At 43.1% G+C, this 21,251-nt stretch overlaps 1 protein-coding gene across 1 annotated transcript in view; it reads right to left on the bottom strand.

Moving 5' to 3' along the window:
- LOC118774821 (sister chromatid cohesion protein PDS5 homolog B-like) overlaps positions 1-20,781 on the bottom strand; it is a 32,845-nt gene extending 12,064 nt beyond the window's left edge. Inside the window, exons 1-18 of the mRNA XM_036524357.1 lie at positions 20,714-20,781; positions 12,141-12,267; positions 11,025-11,228; positions 10,600-10,686; positions 10,402-10,499; positions 9,891-10,017; positions 8,545-8,625; positions 7,128-7,268; positions 6,908-7,023; positions 6,588-6,682; positions 5,931-6,076; positions 4,487-4,638; positions 2,152-2,265; positions 1,719-1,800; positions 1,181-1,229; positions 949-1,088; positions 290-405; positions 24-129 (exon numbers count right to left, since the gene is read on the bottom strand). Of these exons, the coding sequence (XP_036380250.1) occupies positions 24-129; positions 290-405; positions 949-1,088; positions 1,181-1,229; positions 1,719-1,800; positions 2,152-2,265; positions 4,487-4,638; positions 5,931-6,076; positions 6,588-6,682; positions 6,908-7,023; positions 7,128-7,268; positions 8,545-8,625; positions 9,891-10,017; positions 10,402-10,499; positions 10,600-10,686; positions 11,025-11,228; positions 12,141-12,248 (1,962 nt within the window). The 5' untranslated portion in view covers positions 12,249-12,267; positions 20,714-20,781. The remainder of the gene's footprint in view (positions 1-23; positions 130-289; positions 406-948; positions 1,089-1,180; positions 1,230-1,718; positions 1,801-2,151; positions 2,266-4,486; positions 4,639-5,930; positions 6,077-6,587; positions 6,683-6,907; positions 7,024-7,127; positions 7,269-8,544; positions 8,626-9,890; positions 10,018-10,401; positions 10,500-10,599; positions 10,687-11,024; positions 11,229-12,140; positions 12,268-20,713) is intronic.
- Between the last annotated feature and the right edge of the window lie 470 nt (positions 20,782-21,251).

Here is a 21,251-nt window from a genome sequence, read left to right as displayed (position 1 = left end):
CTGTCTCTATTGGCGCGTCTCACCTTCAGCAGCTCCAGCCCCGCCCTGATGGCCTGCTCAGTGGGGACGCCTTCGTCCTCGTCGTCTGCCGTGCCGTCTATAGACTTGTTCACCTGTTTGATCAGGGCACTGCGGGGGGAGAAACACAGAGAGGAGAGGGGAGAGAGAGAGAGAAGGAGAGGGGGAAGCAGAGAGAGGAGGAAACAAGTGAGGTGAGAAGATGAATGTCTGAGGAGAGTCTGGTTTATCCATGGTGCCGAGCAGTTGGTGTCAGTGCCGGCTTCCGTACCTGATGGACTCGGTATCGATGTGTACTGGAGCGATCCTCTCCAGCAGGAACTTCACCATCTCCAGGAAGGGGTTGCTGGGCTGTTTCGGGCTCCCAAGCTTTTTTGTGATTTCCCTCTGTAAAGAGAGGAGAAACAACTTTTGCCCACCTAATAATCATGGCCACCAAAACACAATGAAAACTGAGGTTTGTGTGATTTACCGTTTTGGCCAAATAAAATGCAAAATGAGGTATAACAGTGAATGTTTTATACTTTATGGATGGATCAAGATTTCATTTGATAAAATGTATTATTATCATTGTTAATGATGACATTGATTGGCATTCGTACCTTCGCCTACATTTTACAAAAAATGTAATACATACCAATACACAGTAATTGTATTTACTGAAGCAATATGGGTTAAGTCCATTGCTAAAAGCTGTGCGTCCCTAAAACCTGCAGCGCTGTGATCACGAGTTGTATTCCCTACGCTGTATTCCACTCTGCTGTCATGGAAGCGAAACGCAATACAGGGTGAAGCAGGAGAGCCTGTGCTTAGAGCTGTCAGTGGGGAAGGAGAGCAGCTGGTGCACAGGGGCTTGGTAAACCAGGATTCTTGGCGGCTGTGCCCACCTCAGTGGCGTAAAGCGAGCGGCGTGCCCCGAACGGCCCTTACCACACAGCCCTCCGCCTGCTTGCAGGAGCAGGCCGGGCTGACCAGGGTCTCCAGCTGGTTCCGGATGCGTTCGTCCTCCTCCAGCACCTGGGCCAGCTTCCTCACGAAGTCCTGGGCTTTGCCCGGGTCAGGCAGGTTCCCTGGTGGAGGGCAGGAAGCTTGCTTAAACACGTGTCTGCTCTGCCGTTTCAGCAGGAGAGGCTTACAGTAAGAGGTTGCGTTCACAGCTTACTTGTGATGACCATGACTTTGGAGAACACCGCCTTGCTGGAGGCCTCTGACTGAAAGGGAAAACATGACATCATTAGCAAGTAACAGCGCTCAGGCAACTAAGAATACCTCTCACAGCTCTGCTGTGCTTCACTGAAGGCATTTGTAACTGCCCTGTTAATAATCTCACATATTTTAAGATCTGGAACAACAAACTAAACAATCAATGTAACAATATTAAATATTAAACATCTAAACCATTTTTGCCCCTACAAAGGATCTCCACCAGATTTTTTTTAATAGATCAGTATTCAGTTAAGTACAAAGTCAAATTTAATAACTGCAGAGCGAGGCAAGAACAAATACCAGCATACAAAGTGCGCCTGTGGGAACAGGAAACACGGCTGGCAAATACACAAACTCAGCTTATTTTACAGAATATGAATGCTAGCGTCCATGTATACACAGTATGAATGCTAGCACTATTCTGTTCCTTTTCCAAGCCATGAACATGTTCCATTTTCTCAGTGGTGATGATGAACTGCGCACGGTACTCCTACCTTGGGCTTGCTGACCAGGTCCAGGAGGTCCTTGACGTGAAGCCTTAGCATGTTCTGGCACTTCCACATCTCATTCAGTGCTCTGGGACACAGAAGAAAGAAGGGCCCTGCTTCAGAGTGAACGCTCTCTCATGCATCGATTCATTTGGTCTGGCTCCGGCGCAGCGTGTTTGGCCTGAGCCCAGATGGCTCCTCTGACACAACCATCAGGTGAATGTTTGTCCCAAAATCTTAAGATCTTTGAATTCAAAGTGTAATTGGGTTTGTCCCGAAAATATCAGGCATGAACTGTAGTTAAAACTCAGTGTTAAATGTTGGAAAAGCACACCGAACACTCTTGTTCACTAAACGACCCTGTCTGTCCCTAAAACACGAAAGGCATTAAAATATCACTCTTGGAAGGTAGGAAGGGAAATGGCCGATGGGAACTCACTTGACGGCGTTGGGGTCGAGCGTTGCATACAGGTAGTAGAGACACTTCATCCGCTCCGTAGTCTCCAGATTGTGTGGAACCATGTATTGGGCAAAGATGCGCTCAACAAGCAACCTGCCAGCAGAGAGAGGAGACACAAACACAACATTGAGAAAACAGACAGCAACTGGTATGGAGTCTTCTGGGGCACATGAGCTGGACTTTTGTCTTATCATATTTAATTTCATATTCAGAAAGGTGGTACGTACCAATTCACACATTTGTATACCTGCCCTATCTCTACACTGTGTTTTATCATCACCTGCATGGGTTGACTTGTTTATTGTGCTCAACTACTTCCAGTTGTCTAAAGGTGATTTACAGTTTAATTATTATTATTATCATAACTGACTCCTTATGGGTTTTTGCTTGACTCATCGTGTTTTTCTCCTTGTGTTGTACACAGCCTCAATTATAAATCACTTTGGATAAAAGCTTCTGGCAAATGAATAAATGAGCTGAGGTCACACATACGTGTCTTGATACGTAACAAGGTAAGTGCTGCAGAATAAAAACACATTGCTACCACTGTTATTCACACAGAACTCAAATCTGCAATAAAGAGTAGTTTATTTCTCAGTGATGAGGTTTTTTTTTTTTCCTAAATCCAGAGTGCTGAAACTTACATGGCAATTCTCTAGTATTAGCATGCACATATGACTCAAGCCACATTATCCCCAGGCGTAGGGTGGTATTTCAGACCCAGAGGACTGTGCTTCCAGATATTTTACAGTATGTGACACGATTAAATATCCAGTACTAGAGTTCTAAATTATCTGGAGCAGTTAATGATCTGCTTTACACCACAAAATCGAGAATTGGGCCGGACACGCACTGTTTAAGTATCCGCCCCCTTCCACTTTGAGGATCACAGCACATGTTGCTAATGCACCAAGTGAGTTTGGCTGGATAATGATCTTTCTACCACTCTTTCTCTTTGCTCATAAGCATTCTCCTCCTCCTCCTCCTCCGCCTCCTCCTTCAACTCCTCCTCACAGCTGTCAACAGTATCTCTTGCATTAAGAGCCTCTAATCTCTAGTCAGTAGACCCATTTAACAAGCTTATCCCATTAATCTTCTAAAAAATGAGGGATTATGAGTCCTGTATCAGTTGGCCTGTCTTGAGCCTGTAATCTCATCAACCTGAGGTATTAGGTTTCCCGTCTGCCAGCGTTGCCCTTCCAGGACGCTCCGCGTCCGGAGTAACAGATCAGGATGTCATTATCAATAACGACCGCAGCGCTAACCGGAGACCAGAGACGCAGCCGCCTCTTTTCACATTAAACAGGCAATCCGTTTTCCCCTCCTCCCTCTGCCTTAAACAGCCAGCCCCAGGGACGGCGCATTAGCGGCCGCGCACGTCAGGCAGACACCGGTAATGACCCACTTTGTCTCCCTGCGCGGTCGCGATCGGGCGGGCGAATTTCACGGCCCATGCGTGAGCGCAGCTGCGTCGCTTGGATTTTAGAGTTGTCGCAACCCCCACCCACCACCCTGCCAGTTGGGGGATTAGAGCGGCACACTCAGATGAGCGATGGAAATAAACAGCATAAACCAAATCCATTTTCCTTTCAGAATGTAGTCACACATGTACGTGCATTTTCCTGTACACATATGGTAGCAAACATATTACCTCATCCCGCAAGTGCCTGTTGAACACTCCCATTGTCTCAGAATGAGAGCATTGTGTTTTTTTTTTCTCCTTCTATAAGCCATCATTCACCCATACGCCACTCCCCTGGGTGGGAGGGTGCTTAACCATGAAAGGCACCCCATCATTCAGGGTGTCGACAGTGCAAGGAAGAAGAAAGCCGGGGTTATTCACAGGGGTGTGTCGCGGCGGGTTCAGACCTCACATCAATCTCCGGGCCGAAGTGGGGAAGGAATTCTATTACCCTCCCATTAGTGCAGCGGTGCGAGGAACACGAGGAGGAAGGGGGCGCCCTCGCAAAACCGAGTAATCATAATAACAGAGATCATACACGCAGCCTCCAGCAGGAAAATATGCAAGCGTGATGCGAAAACCATCCATCTCTTTTATGACTTGGGATTCATTCCTTTCCCGCCCTCAGAATATAAAGTCCGCACGGGATGTCTGGGAAAAGCGCAAAGAAGTGACATCCCTGCTAGCGTTTTACGAAGCCTGAGGAATCTGTCATCAGGATGCACCCTTCAGAAAGCCCTTGCAGTGTCTTCAGAAAGGCCACGTTTTTAGCCTGGACAACTGCTGTCTCTTATTTGGTCACTCCTGCTTGGTTCCCCCTCTCTCCCTGGCCGGCCGGGCTGGTACACTCACCTGTCGTCGATGCTGTTCTGGTAGTAAATATGCAGCAGTTTATCTTTGATCCAGGATATCTGCTTGCTGGCCTCCTTCCCTCCCTCCACCTGCAGGGAGTACTTCTTATAGATCTGCGCCAGCCCCATCATCGCCTCTTTGCGCACACGCCACTGGAAAAGTACATGTTGGAATTAATGCACAGGACAGAAAAACAAAATCTTAACTACATACAGTACCAGTCAAAAGTCTGGACACACCTGATTAAGACAATGGGAAATATACACTCAAAGACATTTTGATCTAAAGACTTATGGTTAAATGCTTGAAGTTTGTTTCTTAGACAAAAATAAATAGTGAAGTTGGTGCCTATGTATGATTTTCTTTCCAAAAAAATTTATATAAAAAACATCTTTTTGGTCACTGCATAATTCCATAAGTGTTATTTCATAGTTTTGATTATTCTAAAATGTGGAAAATAGTGAAAATAAAGAAAATCCCTTCTATGAGTAGATGTTCAAACTTTTGATTGGTACTGTACAGCAACTACAACTACAGTACACAAACAACACAAAACAGTAACTATACAATAACATTCAATCAGTGGCTCTTGTGTTAAAACTGTGGCCTGGGGGATAGAGTTGGTGCTGGTGGTGGTCTGGGGACAGATCTAGTCCTGCAAGCTGCATCTGATACCCACACAAGCATATGTGAAAAAGGAAACTGCAGGAGTACACAACATAGCAAAATATGACACCAGTTTGATCCTGAGCATTCTGTTCAAGTGGCAGCGAGAGCCACCACTACAATGGGCCTCTGTTATAGCATTACTGGGTGAAAGCTCTGAGGGTTCATGTCCCCTTATCTGGGTGACTTCATTGCAGACAAAAAAGAAGAAGCCTAAGAGGATTCGGAGGGTGCACATAAGGTCACTCGTCTGGAAGCGACGTAAGAGCTCGGTACTGAATCCCGAGGGCGGTGCAGGACAGACCGAGGCACTGATTCCTGCACCCCCACGGCAACCAATCGGATTCCTTTCAAATGGCTCTGTCTGTAAATTAATTAAAAGGGTGCGGAGATGTGAGCTGAGGTCCGATTTCATCCTTTCCCCCTCTAGGTTCCCTTAGCCTCAGACAGGTTGCAAGCAGGATGAGAGGATTTCATTCAGCAAGTATCTCTTCCAGCCCTACCTCATTGAGCTTGGGTTCTGAGCATCTGTGAACATTGCCTTTAATTTTAAAAAGAAGCAGGAAACTACGTGTTAAGGTCCTTTAATGCCATGCTAACAGTGTACAGGGTTTTTCTGAAATAAGCACAGAAATCCCCCAAGCCTACAGTAGTCATACAGCAGTTTGACCTCTTCCACTGCATGGACACAGGATGGGTAAAAAGAAGAGGCTATATGCCTGGCCACGTTCCAGCTCCACCTCACACCGCTGACAGTGAATCACGAGGGGCAACTCACCCTCTTGTCCAGCGTCCGCTCTCGCACGAAGTTCAGAAGGTGGTCATTCACGAGGGCCAGGTCTTTTTTAGCAGCCGTCACAATGGACACAATCACGTCGTGTCGGATCGCTTCTTCTGGGTCATGTGACCTTACCTTCAAGTACTCTGGAGAGTGACAAAGCAACACGAATTGAGCAAATCAGCACGTACAGATGGCTCATTACACAGTTTTCAATCGGTATGTCTTATATATTTTTTTTTAATCCTTGCACTGTAAGGCCAATGGACTATCTCCAAAACAAAAGGGATGTTAACAGGATTCATATCTATAATGCTACGGACAATGAACTTGATCCTTTGGTGAGATTCTGATCATTGTATTTTCTCCTGATCTTTACAATTCTACAGGTTGGTTGTAAAAATTTCTAAAACATTAACTGAAGGTTTTTTTATTTAAGTCTTCTTCGGAAACAAGGTGTCACAGAGTGCTTTACAGGAGACTCAGTCCAGTACTGGATTCAAGACTAGTTACAACACATATTTACCATGTTTGTAAAATATGCCATTTTCAGACCCTTTGCATGTGTATTATGCTTGTACCGGCCACCAGTTCATTTCAACAATGACTAATCCTTTTCCTTATCAGTTTATGAATGACGAATGTCAGGACAGGTACCTGTGAGGTCTTTGGCTAAGTCAGGATGGTTCATGAGGCAGTGGCTGGCAAACTTCACACACTCCAGACGAACTGGGACGTGGATGTCATTGAACCTAGGAGAGGAACACAGGATAACTGGCACTACATATTGCACATATACCAACATATTCAGTGCATGTAAACCTGAAACATACACACATCACAGGATCAGTTCCTAATCCTCTAATGGGCACTTTTCAGGAAAATGTTACACAGGGATCCTAGCATCCTGCCCACAAAGACATCTGATCCACCCCCCACCACAGTCATGATGCTGACAGAACACAAGCTCCACCCACCTTCCAAGGTAACACTGCCAGAGAGGTTTGTTCTGTGCTGCCAGCTCGGAGTCCTTCGCCCCAAACATTTTGGCCAGGAGCTTGACCACTTGTAGCCGCTCGTCATTGTCGTTACTCTAAAAACAAGGACGCAGGCTCTCATTAATGCTCTGCTTCACCCATGTTCTGCGCACAAGCAGCACCACAGTAAAAGAGCACAGGGGGGGGGGACATGCTGTACCTTGAGCTTGAACTCAAGCTGCGGGAGGACGGAGAGGAGGAGGTGGCTGTCGATGTTGTAGAGCTCCAGGATCAGGTCGAAGACGTGCTCCGACAGGTCGCTCACAGACGTCTTTCCCAGCATCAGGACCTGGTTAAAGAACTGAGAGAGACACGCCCAGTCAGACTTGGAACGCCTGCGCCTATCGATGCCAAGAGCAGGGTTCAAAATAATAAACACACTCAGACGCTAAAGACCCTGTCATGACCCAGGAAAAAACTAGATCCCGATGCTGCGGAGATTTCTGCTTCTTTTTCCATTCAAACCCTTAATTACTAAACTGGAGCAGTTATACATGACTGAATCTGACACAGGTGACAGTAAGGTGCACAGTGTTTTCCTACTTAAAATATTAAAATTACAAATAAAATCTGGAGGACTGGGGCATTGCTCGGGCATGGATGTCTGTGAGAGACTTATTATTCCCCACTGGTAAAGGAGACTGTCATCATGGATGCTCTTTCTTCCTGCACTACTTCCAGCCAGCTCGGATTACATCATTCATCATTGTTTGCAGATGTTGTGTCGCACAATGGAATATCAGATACCCAGCTGTTCACAGTAGAAGAATAACAGAAGTATAAAAACACAGACTGAGGCCAAACGATCTACCCATAATAAAACGCACTTTTCCATTAAATGCTATTCCCCTCAACAAAGAGGAGAGAAAACAACTATACCGCTGGAACCACAGCCTCTTGCAAGGTATCGTGCTTCCAGGCGTTTTAATGAAGGCTCGAGGGAATCCACACGAGACAGCTCGGGGTTCCCAGGAGCCTCTGGCTTGTCACAGTAATGAGAGTGTGTGAAAGCAGGGGCGTGTGTGCAGGAGTCGCCAGGAAGCACCGCTGTATTGGTGCTCTCTGTCAGATCTTTTACACTACATTACATTATTGGCATTTAGCAGACGCTCTTATCCAGAGCGACTTACATAGGTTACACTTTTTTACAATGGTATTCATTTACACTGCTGGAGTTTACCCCCTCAATCCTGGAGTTTCACCAGCTGAGCTTGCTGTGCATTGCCAAGCAGGGCAAACTGGCTTTAAGACTTCTGTTTACCAGGCAGGTGAAAGGCGTGTTTATTTCCCGCCCCAATTGAGACATACACACATACACGCTTCCCACTGAAAATATAAGGCCGGGCCAGCTATTTTCCATGTTCCAAAGGGCTGTTGACACTGATGTGATGGTGACGGTGTGGGTGACAGAAAAGAGAGAGAAGAAAACGAGTGGAAGCGAAAGAGAGGAAATGCACATGACAGTGGGCTAGGCTGTAGGGCAGACACAGCAGAGAGAATGAGGGGGTGAGAAAGAAAGAAAAAGAGAGAGAGAGAGAAGGAGAAAAGCGGAGAGAGAGGCTGACACGCTGACTCACATTGGTGATGTAGGGCTCTATGGCCTGGGCTGTTCTCTTCAGTAGGGCTTTGGCCAGGTCGTACGCTTGCTTGTTCAGGTTCTGCACAGACAGGACACCAGAGAACATTACTGCAGCTGCACGGAGCAGAGGACATCCTCTTTCCCCTCCACACACCAGAGCAGATGTGGCCAACCTGACCCAGAGCAGGAGGGAGAATCAACCTGTGTCATTCCCATTCACAACTGGATTCATTTATTATAATAAGAACTGTCAAATGTTATTATCCGTTCACACATTCGTTTTCATCTGACATTTGTTCTATTTCGTATTTGTCACTCGGCTGAGGTGACAGAATAGCTTTGCCATTAATAACGCAGACTGTATGCCTCTGGTGGGATGACAGGGATTACTTGAACACTACATGCTCAAGAGCACTCTCAGGTGTGTCTCATGCCACATTCTGTAATGTGCAAACATCGTGGGTACGTTGGGTCACTTCAATGAGAACAACATTCAGAGCTCAGCGAAAGGACAGAGGTTGTGGACGCATGCATAATGCCCTAAGGGTAACTCAATTTACCTGACTGTTCTCAGAACAACCTGTAATACTTCACATTTTAGTCTTAAAATTCTGCATTAACAGTATGCTATACTGGAAAACATAAATAAGTACCTGCAAAACCAGGGGTATACATGACCTTTATTTTGCTGATAAAACTGTCCTGAATTTTAGTTTCTTTCAGAGACAAATCCCTGTTATTCTTAGCTACCACCTCCTTTTTCAGGACAAGACAACTTCATATTTCAATCAAACAGACAGCGAACTATGTGTCATAATTACAAACCAAATGGCAACGATAAGAGCAAATCCCCTGAATTTACTGATTAAAAGTTGTACATACACTACCACTAGGGGGCTTAGGCTTACAAACGCTATGGAGATGCATTAAATCCAGTTCAATTGTGAAAACAAATCCTGGCTGGATGAGGCAGCTAAAATGCAGCTCAGGTGCAATGATGACCAGGGACAAAGCAAAGCTGCTGGACTTGGATCCAGTCACTCTGGATAAACAGACTGTATGTAGCTAACCTTTGCAAACCCTTATAAAATTTTCTACTTCATTTCCTGCATATAAGATTTGTAGGATTTGTAAATGATTTTCCAGAACCCTCTTTGAAGGTGTGAGAGTCTGTGGTCAGTCTGTAGATGCGAGTGAAGAGCTGTGTGTGAACTTGTGGGCACAGGGAATTTGTGGTCATTCAAACAATGCTAGTCAAGAGTTGTGAGAGAGGTAGCAGTCAGTCAGAGGAGAAATGTGAGGGACTGTGTGTTACGGTATGGGACTTGGAGGTTAGCTGGTCACCTTGTGCGCTGGGACCAGGTTAACCAGCACTGTGTCCAGCAGCTCCTGGGAGACCGTGTCACCCTCACAGACGATGGAGCTCATCAGGTCAACCATGTGCATGTGGACCTTCTGGTTGTGTCCATTACTGAGGGGAGAGAAGCAGGGGCAGGAGAGCATTACAGCACATACAACCATATATTTCCTTTAGACAAAAGGTTATATATTTGTATATAGATGGGACAGCAGCATTACAGATACATTCTAGATGTTCCAAAACATTTCTGTGTGTAGCTAGTGTTAAGTGTTCCTTTTTCACAATGTTATAATAATGTTATAATAATTGCATTTTTACATATTTCTAAGATCATACTTGTTCACTTCACAAGTTTAAGGTTCTGTGACAGTCTCTGTGACAGTTTGGGTGAACTGCTATTGGCTACTATGAATAATTATGAACTGTGTGAGTGAATGAGATGTGTAAAATACATCAAATAGTATTTGCTCCCTCTGGTTTGGGATGGCGACTCACTTGATCACTTGAAACAGTGTTCTGTAGAGCTGAGTGAAGATCTCATTGCTGTCCTCCAGCTCAAAGCAGATGTTGTAGGACTTCACCCAGGCAATATTCTATACAATTAAAAATTAAATTAAAGCAACATTGCTTTGATGAAACAGTACCTCTGGAATGAAGGAATTTCCTTCCTCATCGTGGGGAGAATGGACGTACCTCCAGTAAATAGAAGTATCTGTTAAACTGCGCACTCTTTGTATCCTCAAGCCCCTTGAGTTGCCGTGTGATGAACATGAATATGTCCTGAAACAGACAGGCAGGAACATCGCCATGACACTACAGCAACCCTCAGTAAATTAGATCAGCCTAATCAAAATATGTATGTGAAATAGAGATTTAAATGTTCAACAATTACTGAGAATCCAAACCGGTCACATGAAAAAAAAATGAATCAAGCTAATGAGGTAGGAATGTTAAAAGATAAGGTGGTGATCCCCTTCTTCAGGCTTCAGAGGAGTTCTACCCTTTTAACGCTATGCTGGATACATTTATGACTAGATAAATAGGCAAATAATTGGACCACCGATTGTCCTTTCCCTCCCCGGTGGCTTTCAGGATGCCGGACGAGCCCCCCGGCTTACTTTGAGCTTGTCAGGCGAGGTGTAGGGGGCCTCGGGGGCGTAGATGCGGAAGATGTCGGCCAGGCAGCAGGCCACCAGCAGCCGCACGTCCTTGTCCGGGTGCTTGAGGAAAAAGTCGGATGCCAGGTGTAGCGCCAAGTTGAGGTAGAGCTCCTTCTCCTCCTCCGAGTCCTGGTCCATGTCCATGAAGGTCTTCACCACCATCTGGATCGGCAGGAAAGCACACAGCACACATATATAGTTATTAGACTGGACATGCCCATTGGGAGCAACCGAGGAAAGTGCGTGCCATCATATCACATGCCAAAGGTATTTAAAATGACAGAAGCCCCCAAGTCTGAACCTTAGCAGGAATGTAGAGAAAGTGGGAATGAGTTCAATACATTTCACACTGACACTAAGAAGTGTTGTTTGTTTTTCCACACTGGGAGCTGTTATGGGATAGCTTGGCTGGATTTACAGTGGAAGTAAAGACCCATACCATTCAGAAGACAAGGCTTGGAAAAAATGCTGGATACCCTCTATACTACTATGCCTGTAGGCAAAATGATGGGCCTAGATGGAATGACTGTCCTGTTCTCGTCATTAAACTTCTTAAGCTCTAGTCTGTCAGTAATCAGTAATGTCACAGCCATTGATAGTGTCCCTTCCGGTAACAATCACTATGACATACTTAACACAATGAACACTTTACTGTCATCATCATGGACAGAAACAGGAGGCTTGGGTTGTGGAGTATGTCTCACAGTCCTGGCAGATTCCTAAGAAATGTTTTTACATCATATACGTTTCTTCTTTATTTCTCAAAAACATATACGGTATTCTTTTACAATTCTTTATTTTCTAAGGATTTTTAAAATGATTAAACACCTAATTACCATTTACGTAGGTATCATTCTTTCACATTGGGGTTTCAGTTCATTTCTTCAAATACTTACGTTTCACATAATTACACAAAATGCATTCTTTCAGTAAAATATCTCCACCAGTGTTTTTACATTTTTACATTTATTGTTGTAAAAGTCTTATGAGGGACCATCTCATATTTTCAAGCATGTATTTGTAAAGTACAAAAAGCCCTGTACTGATGTCAGGTGACACCTGGTTTTCACTCACCTTGAGTCTCCGCACCATCTCCTCCTTGGAGATTTTGTCGGAGATCTCTTTGACCCCTGGGGGGTAGGTGACCCTTCCATCGGTGGCTCGTGACTTGGAGTGAGCCATGCTCTCCACTCAGTGCTCCCTGTAGAGAGACAAACAGAGAAACATGCAGACTGTTGTTAGAAAGTATTGCTCCCATGGCCAGCAGTGAAGCAAAACTCCCTTTCCTCCCTTATGAACATTGAGGTCCACCCCTTACTGAATACAGAAACCTTACATTGCATTGGATTTGGAGTTCACCAACACCGTCAGCACACATCAAAACATACAGGTCACAGCTAACACTCACAGAAAAACAGATAAGTTCAAAGTTAAAACACATTAGACATAGACATGAACAGGCATGGTCTTGCTCATCACTTGGAACAATTACAGCAGCATGTGTTCTGATAGATAGCTGTTATTTATTTATTTGGTAGACACTCCTATCCAGAGATACTTGCTGACATGAACTACTGGAACATGGGCATAAAACAGTCACAGATTTCATGTGTATCAGGCCAGCCATGCTTAGTGTTTAACAATGAGTTGTGAGAGCAACGCAAGGTAGGTAAAAGACGATGTCTTATTTTCAGAATCAAATGATACTGAAGATACACTAACACTGTTGACAGTATTGGAACGCAACCTACTAGGGCTGCCCCCTAATAGTCGACCAAACTGTTAGTTGATGAGAAGAGTCTTAGTCGACCGGGTTTTCATTGGTCGGTTAGTTGCAGAAAAAAAAAGCCTCAAACTCCATTCGGGAGCTGCGCCTTGTCGTTAAAAAGTTATTAGACTATGCCGGGCAGGAAATCATCCGAAGTGTGTAATCATTTAGAGCGTGTAAAGGACAACCCCAAGTAGGGGGTCCTTCTCAGCCCTGGAACTGATACCATTTTTCTGATGCCCCATAAATATATATTTAAATAATTAAATTAATATCATAAACGTGCAACAACTAGTCGACTAATGGCTTGAACTAACCACTACTAGCCGACTAAGAAAATCCTTGGTCGAGGGCAGCCCTACAACCTATGCGCTTAAATGCAGGATCCCCTGAATTGAAGGGTTCAGCCAACAAATCTGCCCCCGAGTTGAATATCTACCATTCCTGGTGTACTTCAGGGCAATGCGAAGGATGCATGAAAGAGGTGCATCTGACGGACATATGGCCCAGGGCAAGGAAGCAAAAGGCAGTGCCTACTCATGCAGCCTACTGTCCTCAGCATTACTGAAACCCCAGCAAAAAGAAGAAACAGGGGCTCTGACAGTTATTCTCCAGCTGAGCAGTCAGTCAATCCTACGCAGTGTATATGCACACACACGCCCACGCAGGCAGCTCACCAGGACATTCCGCCTCAGCTTCTTTAAAAACCACACACTGCTGGAGATATCAGCTGGAGGAATTTTCATGATCCTCTAAACAGTCTGCCTACCAATAGTGTGAGTGACATTTACATTTATTCATTTGGCAGATGCATTTATCCAAAGCGACCTAAAGTGAGCCACAGTACAACACAAGGAGCATATAAACACAGGAGAATGGTAAGACCTGCAACTACCCCCATTACCCAGAGACACAGCGGATTTTGAGTGGGGGAGGGGTGGAATAGCTGTATCATAGACTTAGACAATAAATTTGCAGTGGAGAAAGGGTCTATTTCTTTGGCATTGGTTGCGCTGCACAGCCTTTTACAGACAAACGAGAGCCCTTCATGTTTGGCAAGTGCTGATCACAGATGAAGGGAAGCTCCCACCTCTCGCTGATGAAATTCTGGGTGAAGCAGAGCAGATACCCAGCTACTGTATGCTGAATGGGGAAATTCTACCTGTTCCTATGGCAACCAAATTCGCATACAGTTCCATGCTGCCTCTTAAAAATGCTGGATGGTGATTAAGAGAAGAATCCATGACTATGAGAGTGCAGCCAAGTGAAGAGCTCATCAGGCATTCATTACACTCATCTCTCTTTTTTTATCAAGACAGAAGGAAATAACAAAAGCCCAAGAGAAAGAAACAAACACCAGTACTACAGATCAATCAAAACATACAAAATTGAATATACTGCAGTTTTAACATGCTAAACAGTGTATTTAGTCTGCAAGGTCCGTCTTTAGTGCAGGCTGAACCCTATGGCCCGTGTTCAAAAATGGGTGTGTCATCTGCCTATAATAACCGCAAGCCAACAGCAGCAGAAAAAATTGGCTTCATCAGGGATAGGGGTGGGTAGGTCTGCCACAGTAACGCCACTCTCTCGGCACCCTGCGATTCATCAGGCACATTACAGTTGCATGGACGATGGCGGTGGAGTAGTGTCTATCCTCCAATGAGAGCCCACTTTATTGTAGTGCACCAGACTTGTAGTGTGAATAATCATTACACTGGCGTGTGGATGTATAGGGGGACTGCATTCGCCTAACGCTGTGCTTCTGCAGGAGGGCAGAAATTGCTCCGGTGAAATGCACTGGAGTGGCTGAAAAGCTGTATGAAGAAGGGGGAAAATGCCAAAAAAAAAAAAAAAACACAGGGAGAAAAAAAAGAAGAACAGGAGGGAAAGTTTCATTAAAAATGTGTTTTTCATTAGTAATGATGGGCATGGCTGACAATTTGGTTATATGAGAAGCTCCTTTCAATAATGATAGGATTACGATGACATGAAATACCTTGTTCAAAATGAGATTTTGTGATGGAGGTTGTTAAGCATTCTAGGTACGCATATTTCAGTGGGTTACTGGGGGCTTGTATCTATCTTGCCAGTTGCAAAGCTTATTTTTTCTGGTTGCTGTTATTTTGATGAAGATGACAGAGTGATGAAGGTCAGCGCTGAGACATCTCCAGCAAGGCAGAGACAGCCAGCTGGAGGAATGACAGCACCGAGGACCTGGCTTAGGTTTTTTTTGCTGCGGATTCATGAGAGTTTATGCATGGCAACATCTCAATCAACAAACATATACTCCGCCAGCTTGCTCCCAAACGATCACTACCTGACAAGTTCTTCAAACAGTGTTAAGAGTTACTTTAATGTAATGCCACAATATCAGAGTATTGCATGAACAGTATTGTTTTCATGAAACACCCTGACATGCATTTGTCATGCATTTCAATGTATAAATATCATACTGTGTGCAAAGAGGTGTATAACAGCCCTGCAAGCACCAGTACTTGTTAATGTTGCAGTGACAGAATGTGTCAGTCAACTGACTGAATAATGTTTAACACAGTCAAATTTTCACTGCATGGAATGCACACTGAACAAGGATGTCAACTGAATAAACTTCAAATTTAAATCGGAACTGAGAAACAGAACCAACCCCAATGCCAGTGGCCAGAATTATACATCTCTGAATAGTTTCTGGGACTGCATGTTCACACTGCACTGCTGAGGTGAATCCAGGACAGAAGCCAGACAGCTGCTGAAACACACACACACACACACACACACACACAGGCTGCAGAGCAATCTGGTGCCTTGCCTCACTGACAGCAAGTCCCTTGTGCCTCTTTATTCCATCCATCTGCCAGATACTGAACATAGAACCTCTGGAATTTCCATGACAACGAGAGTTCTGGCCACATTTAACAATAAAATGATGATAGCATAGCATAGTAAATTTAGTGTATGAATAGACATGGGGCCAAACAAATAATTTTATGACTTTGCATTTAACTCAGAAAAAAAGTATGGTAAAAATGGTATGGTAGGGAGATATTTTCATGAACAGTTTTGTAAAATTTTAAGGTGGGTAGGCATAATGTATTTTTGTAACAAAAAGACTTATATTTAGGCATCTACATCTTGACAAAAAAAAGAATATAATAAGCGTTCACTGACATTTGGAAAAAATAATGTTTACATATTTTGTTGTCAGTTTAGGTTCTCTACAGATTTTAGTGGTTACATATTACTTGTGAACAGGGCAATCAACAAGCCTGGGATTTAAACAGCTCGTTGAGAACTAGGCATAAGATAAAATATAACATTGAATTTCATGTAATCAGAAAATGATGAAATCTTGTCTGGCCCTATGAACATACCGTGAAATCAAATAACCACTACTATTACAACCATTATTCTTCAGCAGTTTTATGACAAAAAGTAACAAAGATGGAACATTTACCATCTTTTCAAGAAGTACAGTCAGTAGTAACTGTAATAACCCAATGGAACATTTACCATCTTTTCAAGAAGTACAATCAGTAGTAACTGTAACAATCCAACAATTATACTACAGAATGTTACTATGACATAAATAAAGACGTTGTTTATCGCATAAGTAGAATAAATGACTATGCTTGCAAAACACCACATATTGTCTGTAGTTTGTGCTTGCGAAAGCTACAACATGAGATTGTTTAATTAATAAGGATGGCATTTATCGATTTAAATTACGTTAAATGCTCGTGACACATCGCAGCTTTTGTGAGGTCTGTGTTTTAAACGTTATTGTTCACTGCACTTAGCCTAACCTAAAAGTTTATTCTCAGCAATTTAAATCAATTTAACTAAATTTAGCTCCGTTTTGTAATTTGAATTTTGTACCACAAGAAAGCTATAATGTGAAACATTTAAGAGAAAGCTTTGGGATTACTTGCCACTGAATTATTCAAATTGCCATCCTTGTTAATTAAACAATCTCGTGCTGTAGCTTTCGCAATAGAACAAAAATTTCAGACAATCTACAGTGTTTCACAAGTAGTCCTGTATGTTTCAGTATCTTGTATGTCCTCCCTGTAAAGACCATTTCTCTCTCCCTAGGAAATTACACCCCAACATCCACGACATTTGGCTCAGAAGGTGTTCATTAACAATGTTGTGCATACCAACCCAGAGCATCCCAGAGGTGCTCTATTGGGTTCATGCTAGGGGGCCAGCCCATCTCATGCACGCTGTTCCATGCCATGAAAGTCAGACAAGTACATGTGATGTATGACGGTGCCTTGCCATGCATATGACAGCATCGTTTTCAGCAAAGTCAGGTTCAATGTATCCATCTGCAATTGTGAACACGGAAGAACCTGTCAAAGTAAACCACGATCTCTATCTGTACAGGACTGCAGCCTACAGCATCATGCATCCACACACAGTACACTACAATGCAACACAGATGATAGCCCTCCCCACGTCTGTGCATTTTTGTGTCAGGACAAACCAAACCAAACTTGTCATGGAGCACAAGACTCTGACCGAGCCACAGCCTGCCAAAAGTTCTGGAAGGCTGAGATTCTGGTTTGAGACCTTACCTGGAAGCAGCATCCGCACTGTACTTCATGCAGCTCACAGCGGAGCTCAGCTATGTCCTTTCTGTATTTAATTTTAATTTCATTCAAGTAGTATTCAACTGATATAAGCATAAAGAACACTGCAATAGATATACACTCCCAGCTGCATCATTTTTAAACATAGCACACTTCTGCATTTTTGTAGTTTCATTTACATATTCACTCAATTTCTAAATAATGAAACAGTGACCATACCCACTGATACACTAAAAAGAATTATTAAGGTTTAGTTTTAAATGAAAATGATATGAGGGGATGACCAGATTTTTATCCAATATTACACTCAAACCCTTGTCGTCTCAGCAAAAAGGTGCTTGTGCAAGTCTCTCGTCCCTTTATTGCCACAGTGTAAATACACATGCAATATCAATACATTGTGAGGAAACAGTCTAACATGTTCAGTTTGCTGCAGTGAGACAAATATCCTTTTTATATCAAGGAACAAGGCAAATCAGACCATCTTTTGCAAAACACACACACACATTCACAAGTACACCTAGTGATGGTAAAGTAGCGGAAACTCCTTTTAAACTAATACATGCTGCTGCAGAGTAATACACCAGACAACACAAATGCATCTGTATTGTATGTCAATTGGCTTAATGAACATTATTGTTCACATTGATAAATGTCATGATAGCAGTTTATTTATTTATTGAATATGAATACGGTCAAAACATACACTCTGACCCTGCTGGCAAGCTAATAACCTTCAACACCAAGTTTTCTAACCAGCTAGCTAGAAGGCAAATAAGGTTTGACAGTGAATTACTCTAGCATACTATATTTTATGCTCAGCCAGCTAGTTAAATTGTTTACTTAATATCTAGCCAGCTTGATAATAATGTGAAAATGTGCTGCATCCCTGTGTTGATATGCATAGACTCACCATTTATAACCTACTGTAAGTAACTAAACACCCTCACAAACAACTATGCAGCCATCATTTCTATGTGACATTACATCAATTCATATGCATTGTATATTTGCATTGCATATTTCTACCCCTAAAATATTGTACCAAAATAAATGATATCCCAACAAAACAAGCTTTCAGCGTAACAAAATGTCAAGTTACACATGCTATGGGCTTATCAATACAAACATAAGCTTTACTTGGTCTTTTGTGTCTTCATCTTACCATCTGAAGAAGATATGGTGTGTGACACCAGAGCCTCAAATCCAAAAGAAAATGAACTTCCTCTATTTATGTAATGTACCGCTAATGAAAAGTACCTTCCAGATGTGATGTTTCAAATTTTCCTTATGTTGCTTTTAGTTTTGCATTACCACTTTTTAAACTCTGTACATAATGATGACATACACTGACATTTTTGCAATGCAGTAAAAACAAATGTATGCCCCTTTTATACAGCTACATTTGAAATCTCTGAGGCAAAAATGTCATGTAACAACCTGGGATGGAATATCTTTCCTATTCATCTCATATACCTTTAGTTGAATAACCCCCCAGAACCGCTGTGTTTGCATGTGTGCTGCAACGTTTATAATACAAGTTTCACATACAGTAAAGATGAATTGCTCAACTATTTCTGTACCAGTACATACTGATCTAAGTACGACATAATGATTTTTAAAATCGGTTATCACCATCTCTTAGCTTCTGAGACTACAGCTGTTGGTAACCTAAATCATAACTGTCGATAACTAATAATTGTCCTAATACTACACATCTTCTTACTGTACTTACTTGCGCTGACAGTACTAATCTGAATATATCGTGTTTCGCATCCATTACTATCGTTAGAATTTTACACTTGGATGTCAGACAAAAACTTAAAGATATTCTCTTCAAGAGGCAAGATGAAAAAAAAAGAGTTACATGAAAAAAAAGTTCGCTTCGCTATATTCCTTTACCGGTCTACGTGAGGTTACATCAACCAAATTATTTAGGGTAAGTTGGCTTGATTTGATATCTCTAATTTTAAAAGCAGACATAATTTTGCAAGTGTTGCTACTCTTCTGTGGCGGTATCATGTACTGTATATGCACACAAACAGCAAGAGTTACTATCATCCGTTTCCACATAGCGGTGTTCTGTGATTGTCCGACAGCTAACGATAGCTAAGCAGGCAAGTAATGTAACTGACAGACCCTCGAAGTAGTGCTGCGCCAGTCCTAAAGCAAAGTATGTTAGCCACCTCGCTTGCTACAACGGGACGACTTTGTTTCTACTTAACGAACAACTAGACACATCACAAACAAACGTGACTCTGGTTGTTTATATAGCTTGTAAGAAATGCGGTTTAGCCAACCATTTTCAAGTTGACTTGGTAGTTAGCTAAGGCGTGTTACTGGTTATGTTTCTAACTCGCGTTCCATTAGAACGCAACGTTAGCTACCAAACTCAAGTCCGTGATAACTCCCACTAAAGGTAAAAACAAAACGCAGTCCAGACAACAATGCATATACAGCTAACGAGCTAACGCCGCTAATTTGAACGAAAAAGTCCCAGTGTTGACCGGAGTAGTGTGCCGTGAAGTACGAGCCTGCTAATGTTAGCTGTAGTTACTGTAGTAGGACAAAGGAAACCCAACAGCGAACTACACACACATCCGCGGCGACGTTTAAGGCCACGAGGAATCTAGCGTTAGCTACTACAGTCCTCCACCTACAATCTGAAATGCTAATTGCTATTAGCTAACTAACTGCGCGGGATCATTTTTACCAGAGTAATGCCTGTCTAGCCTGAAAATCAAGGCAGGCACAGGCAACGCTAAAACATCTAGGCTGCGGGATACTGTATTGTTTGTAGCATAGCTAGCTAGCAAGCAAGCTAGACTGTATTGGAGGCCGCCAGTCTCATGCGCTCAAGAGTGGCTACGTTAAAATAAGCATTGAGATGGGTAGCTAACTAGGCAGCTTGCTAGCCGACTAGCGATCAAGCTACAAATTCAAAACAGTTCTCCTCATACTACACAAATGCAATCAGCATATACTTTGCGCGAATATGTTCTTAAATTAAAATGATTGTGAAACTGTTGTTCTAAATTTTATACAAAATTTGCCTAAGTCCAGTGTCTCTCGCTCTCTTCCCTAGCAAGCTATTCGCTCTCCCGGTGCAGGCAGTGTCTTTCGCCCGGCAGACAGAGCGGCCAGCACCTCCTAGGTAATGCAACACCCGCCTTCTTAACCTGGCAAGCTAAAATTGGTGTTTTCAAGGCCACCATAAAACACGGACCACATGTAATCAGTATGATCCTTCTAATTTAAAATATGCAACATTTGGTGTTATTTAATCCTACCTAGTTGGACGATTATTAGCCAATTGTCTCTCTTGTGCAGATCTGATCCTCCTCTTGGCTTCAAAATGGCGCCAATTTGTCCCTGGCTGCACCAATCGTGCCGACGCGAGCTCAGTCGCGATATCATAGCACCATCTACAGGAGCATCTCTGTGTGCTTTGAGAAGCCAGGATTCCATAATATATTAAGCAACGACGACCCCTGTGGGAATCGATGAATCTTGCAGTCTGCGCTCTACCCCCCACGCTTATAACATGCTGTTGCTGATCCTACCACGCACTGTACAGTATTAAGCTGAAAACACTCAATTTGTATAAGATGTATATGGTGGAATGAGCTCCCCGTAACTGTCCGAACACTTGATGTGAATGGATTACTGTCAATTTTCCGCCTGTTTAGGCTCTCCCAACTCTGACCCCTTCCTGTCTTAACAATGATATTAAAGCTATTAGGCCTAGGTGTAAAACAGATCACACTTTTAGCATATACAATCAATGATCTGGTGGAACTCCAAACTTTTACAGCAACATAAATGTGG

The sequence above is a fragment of the Megalops cyprinoides genome, chromosome 3 (genome assembly GCF_013368585.1).
Source record: "Megalops cyprinoides isolate fMegCyp1 chromosome 3, fMegCyp1.pri, whole genome shotgun sequence".
NCBI classification, from domain to species: Eukaryota; Metazoa; Chordata; class Actinopteri; order Elopiformes; family Megalopidae; genus Megalops; species Megalops cyprinoides.
This window is presented reverse-complemented; position numbering and strand designations above follow the sequence as displayed.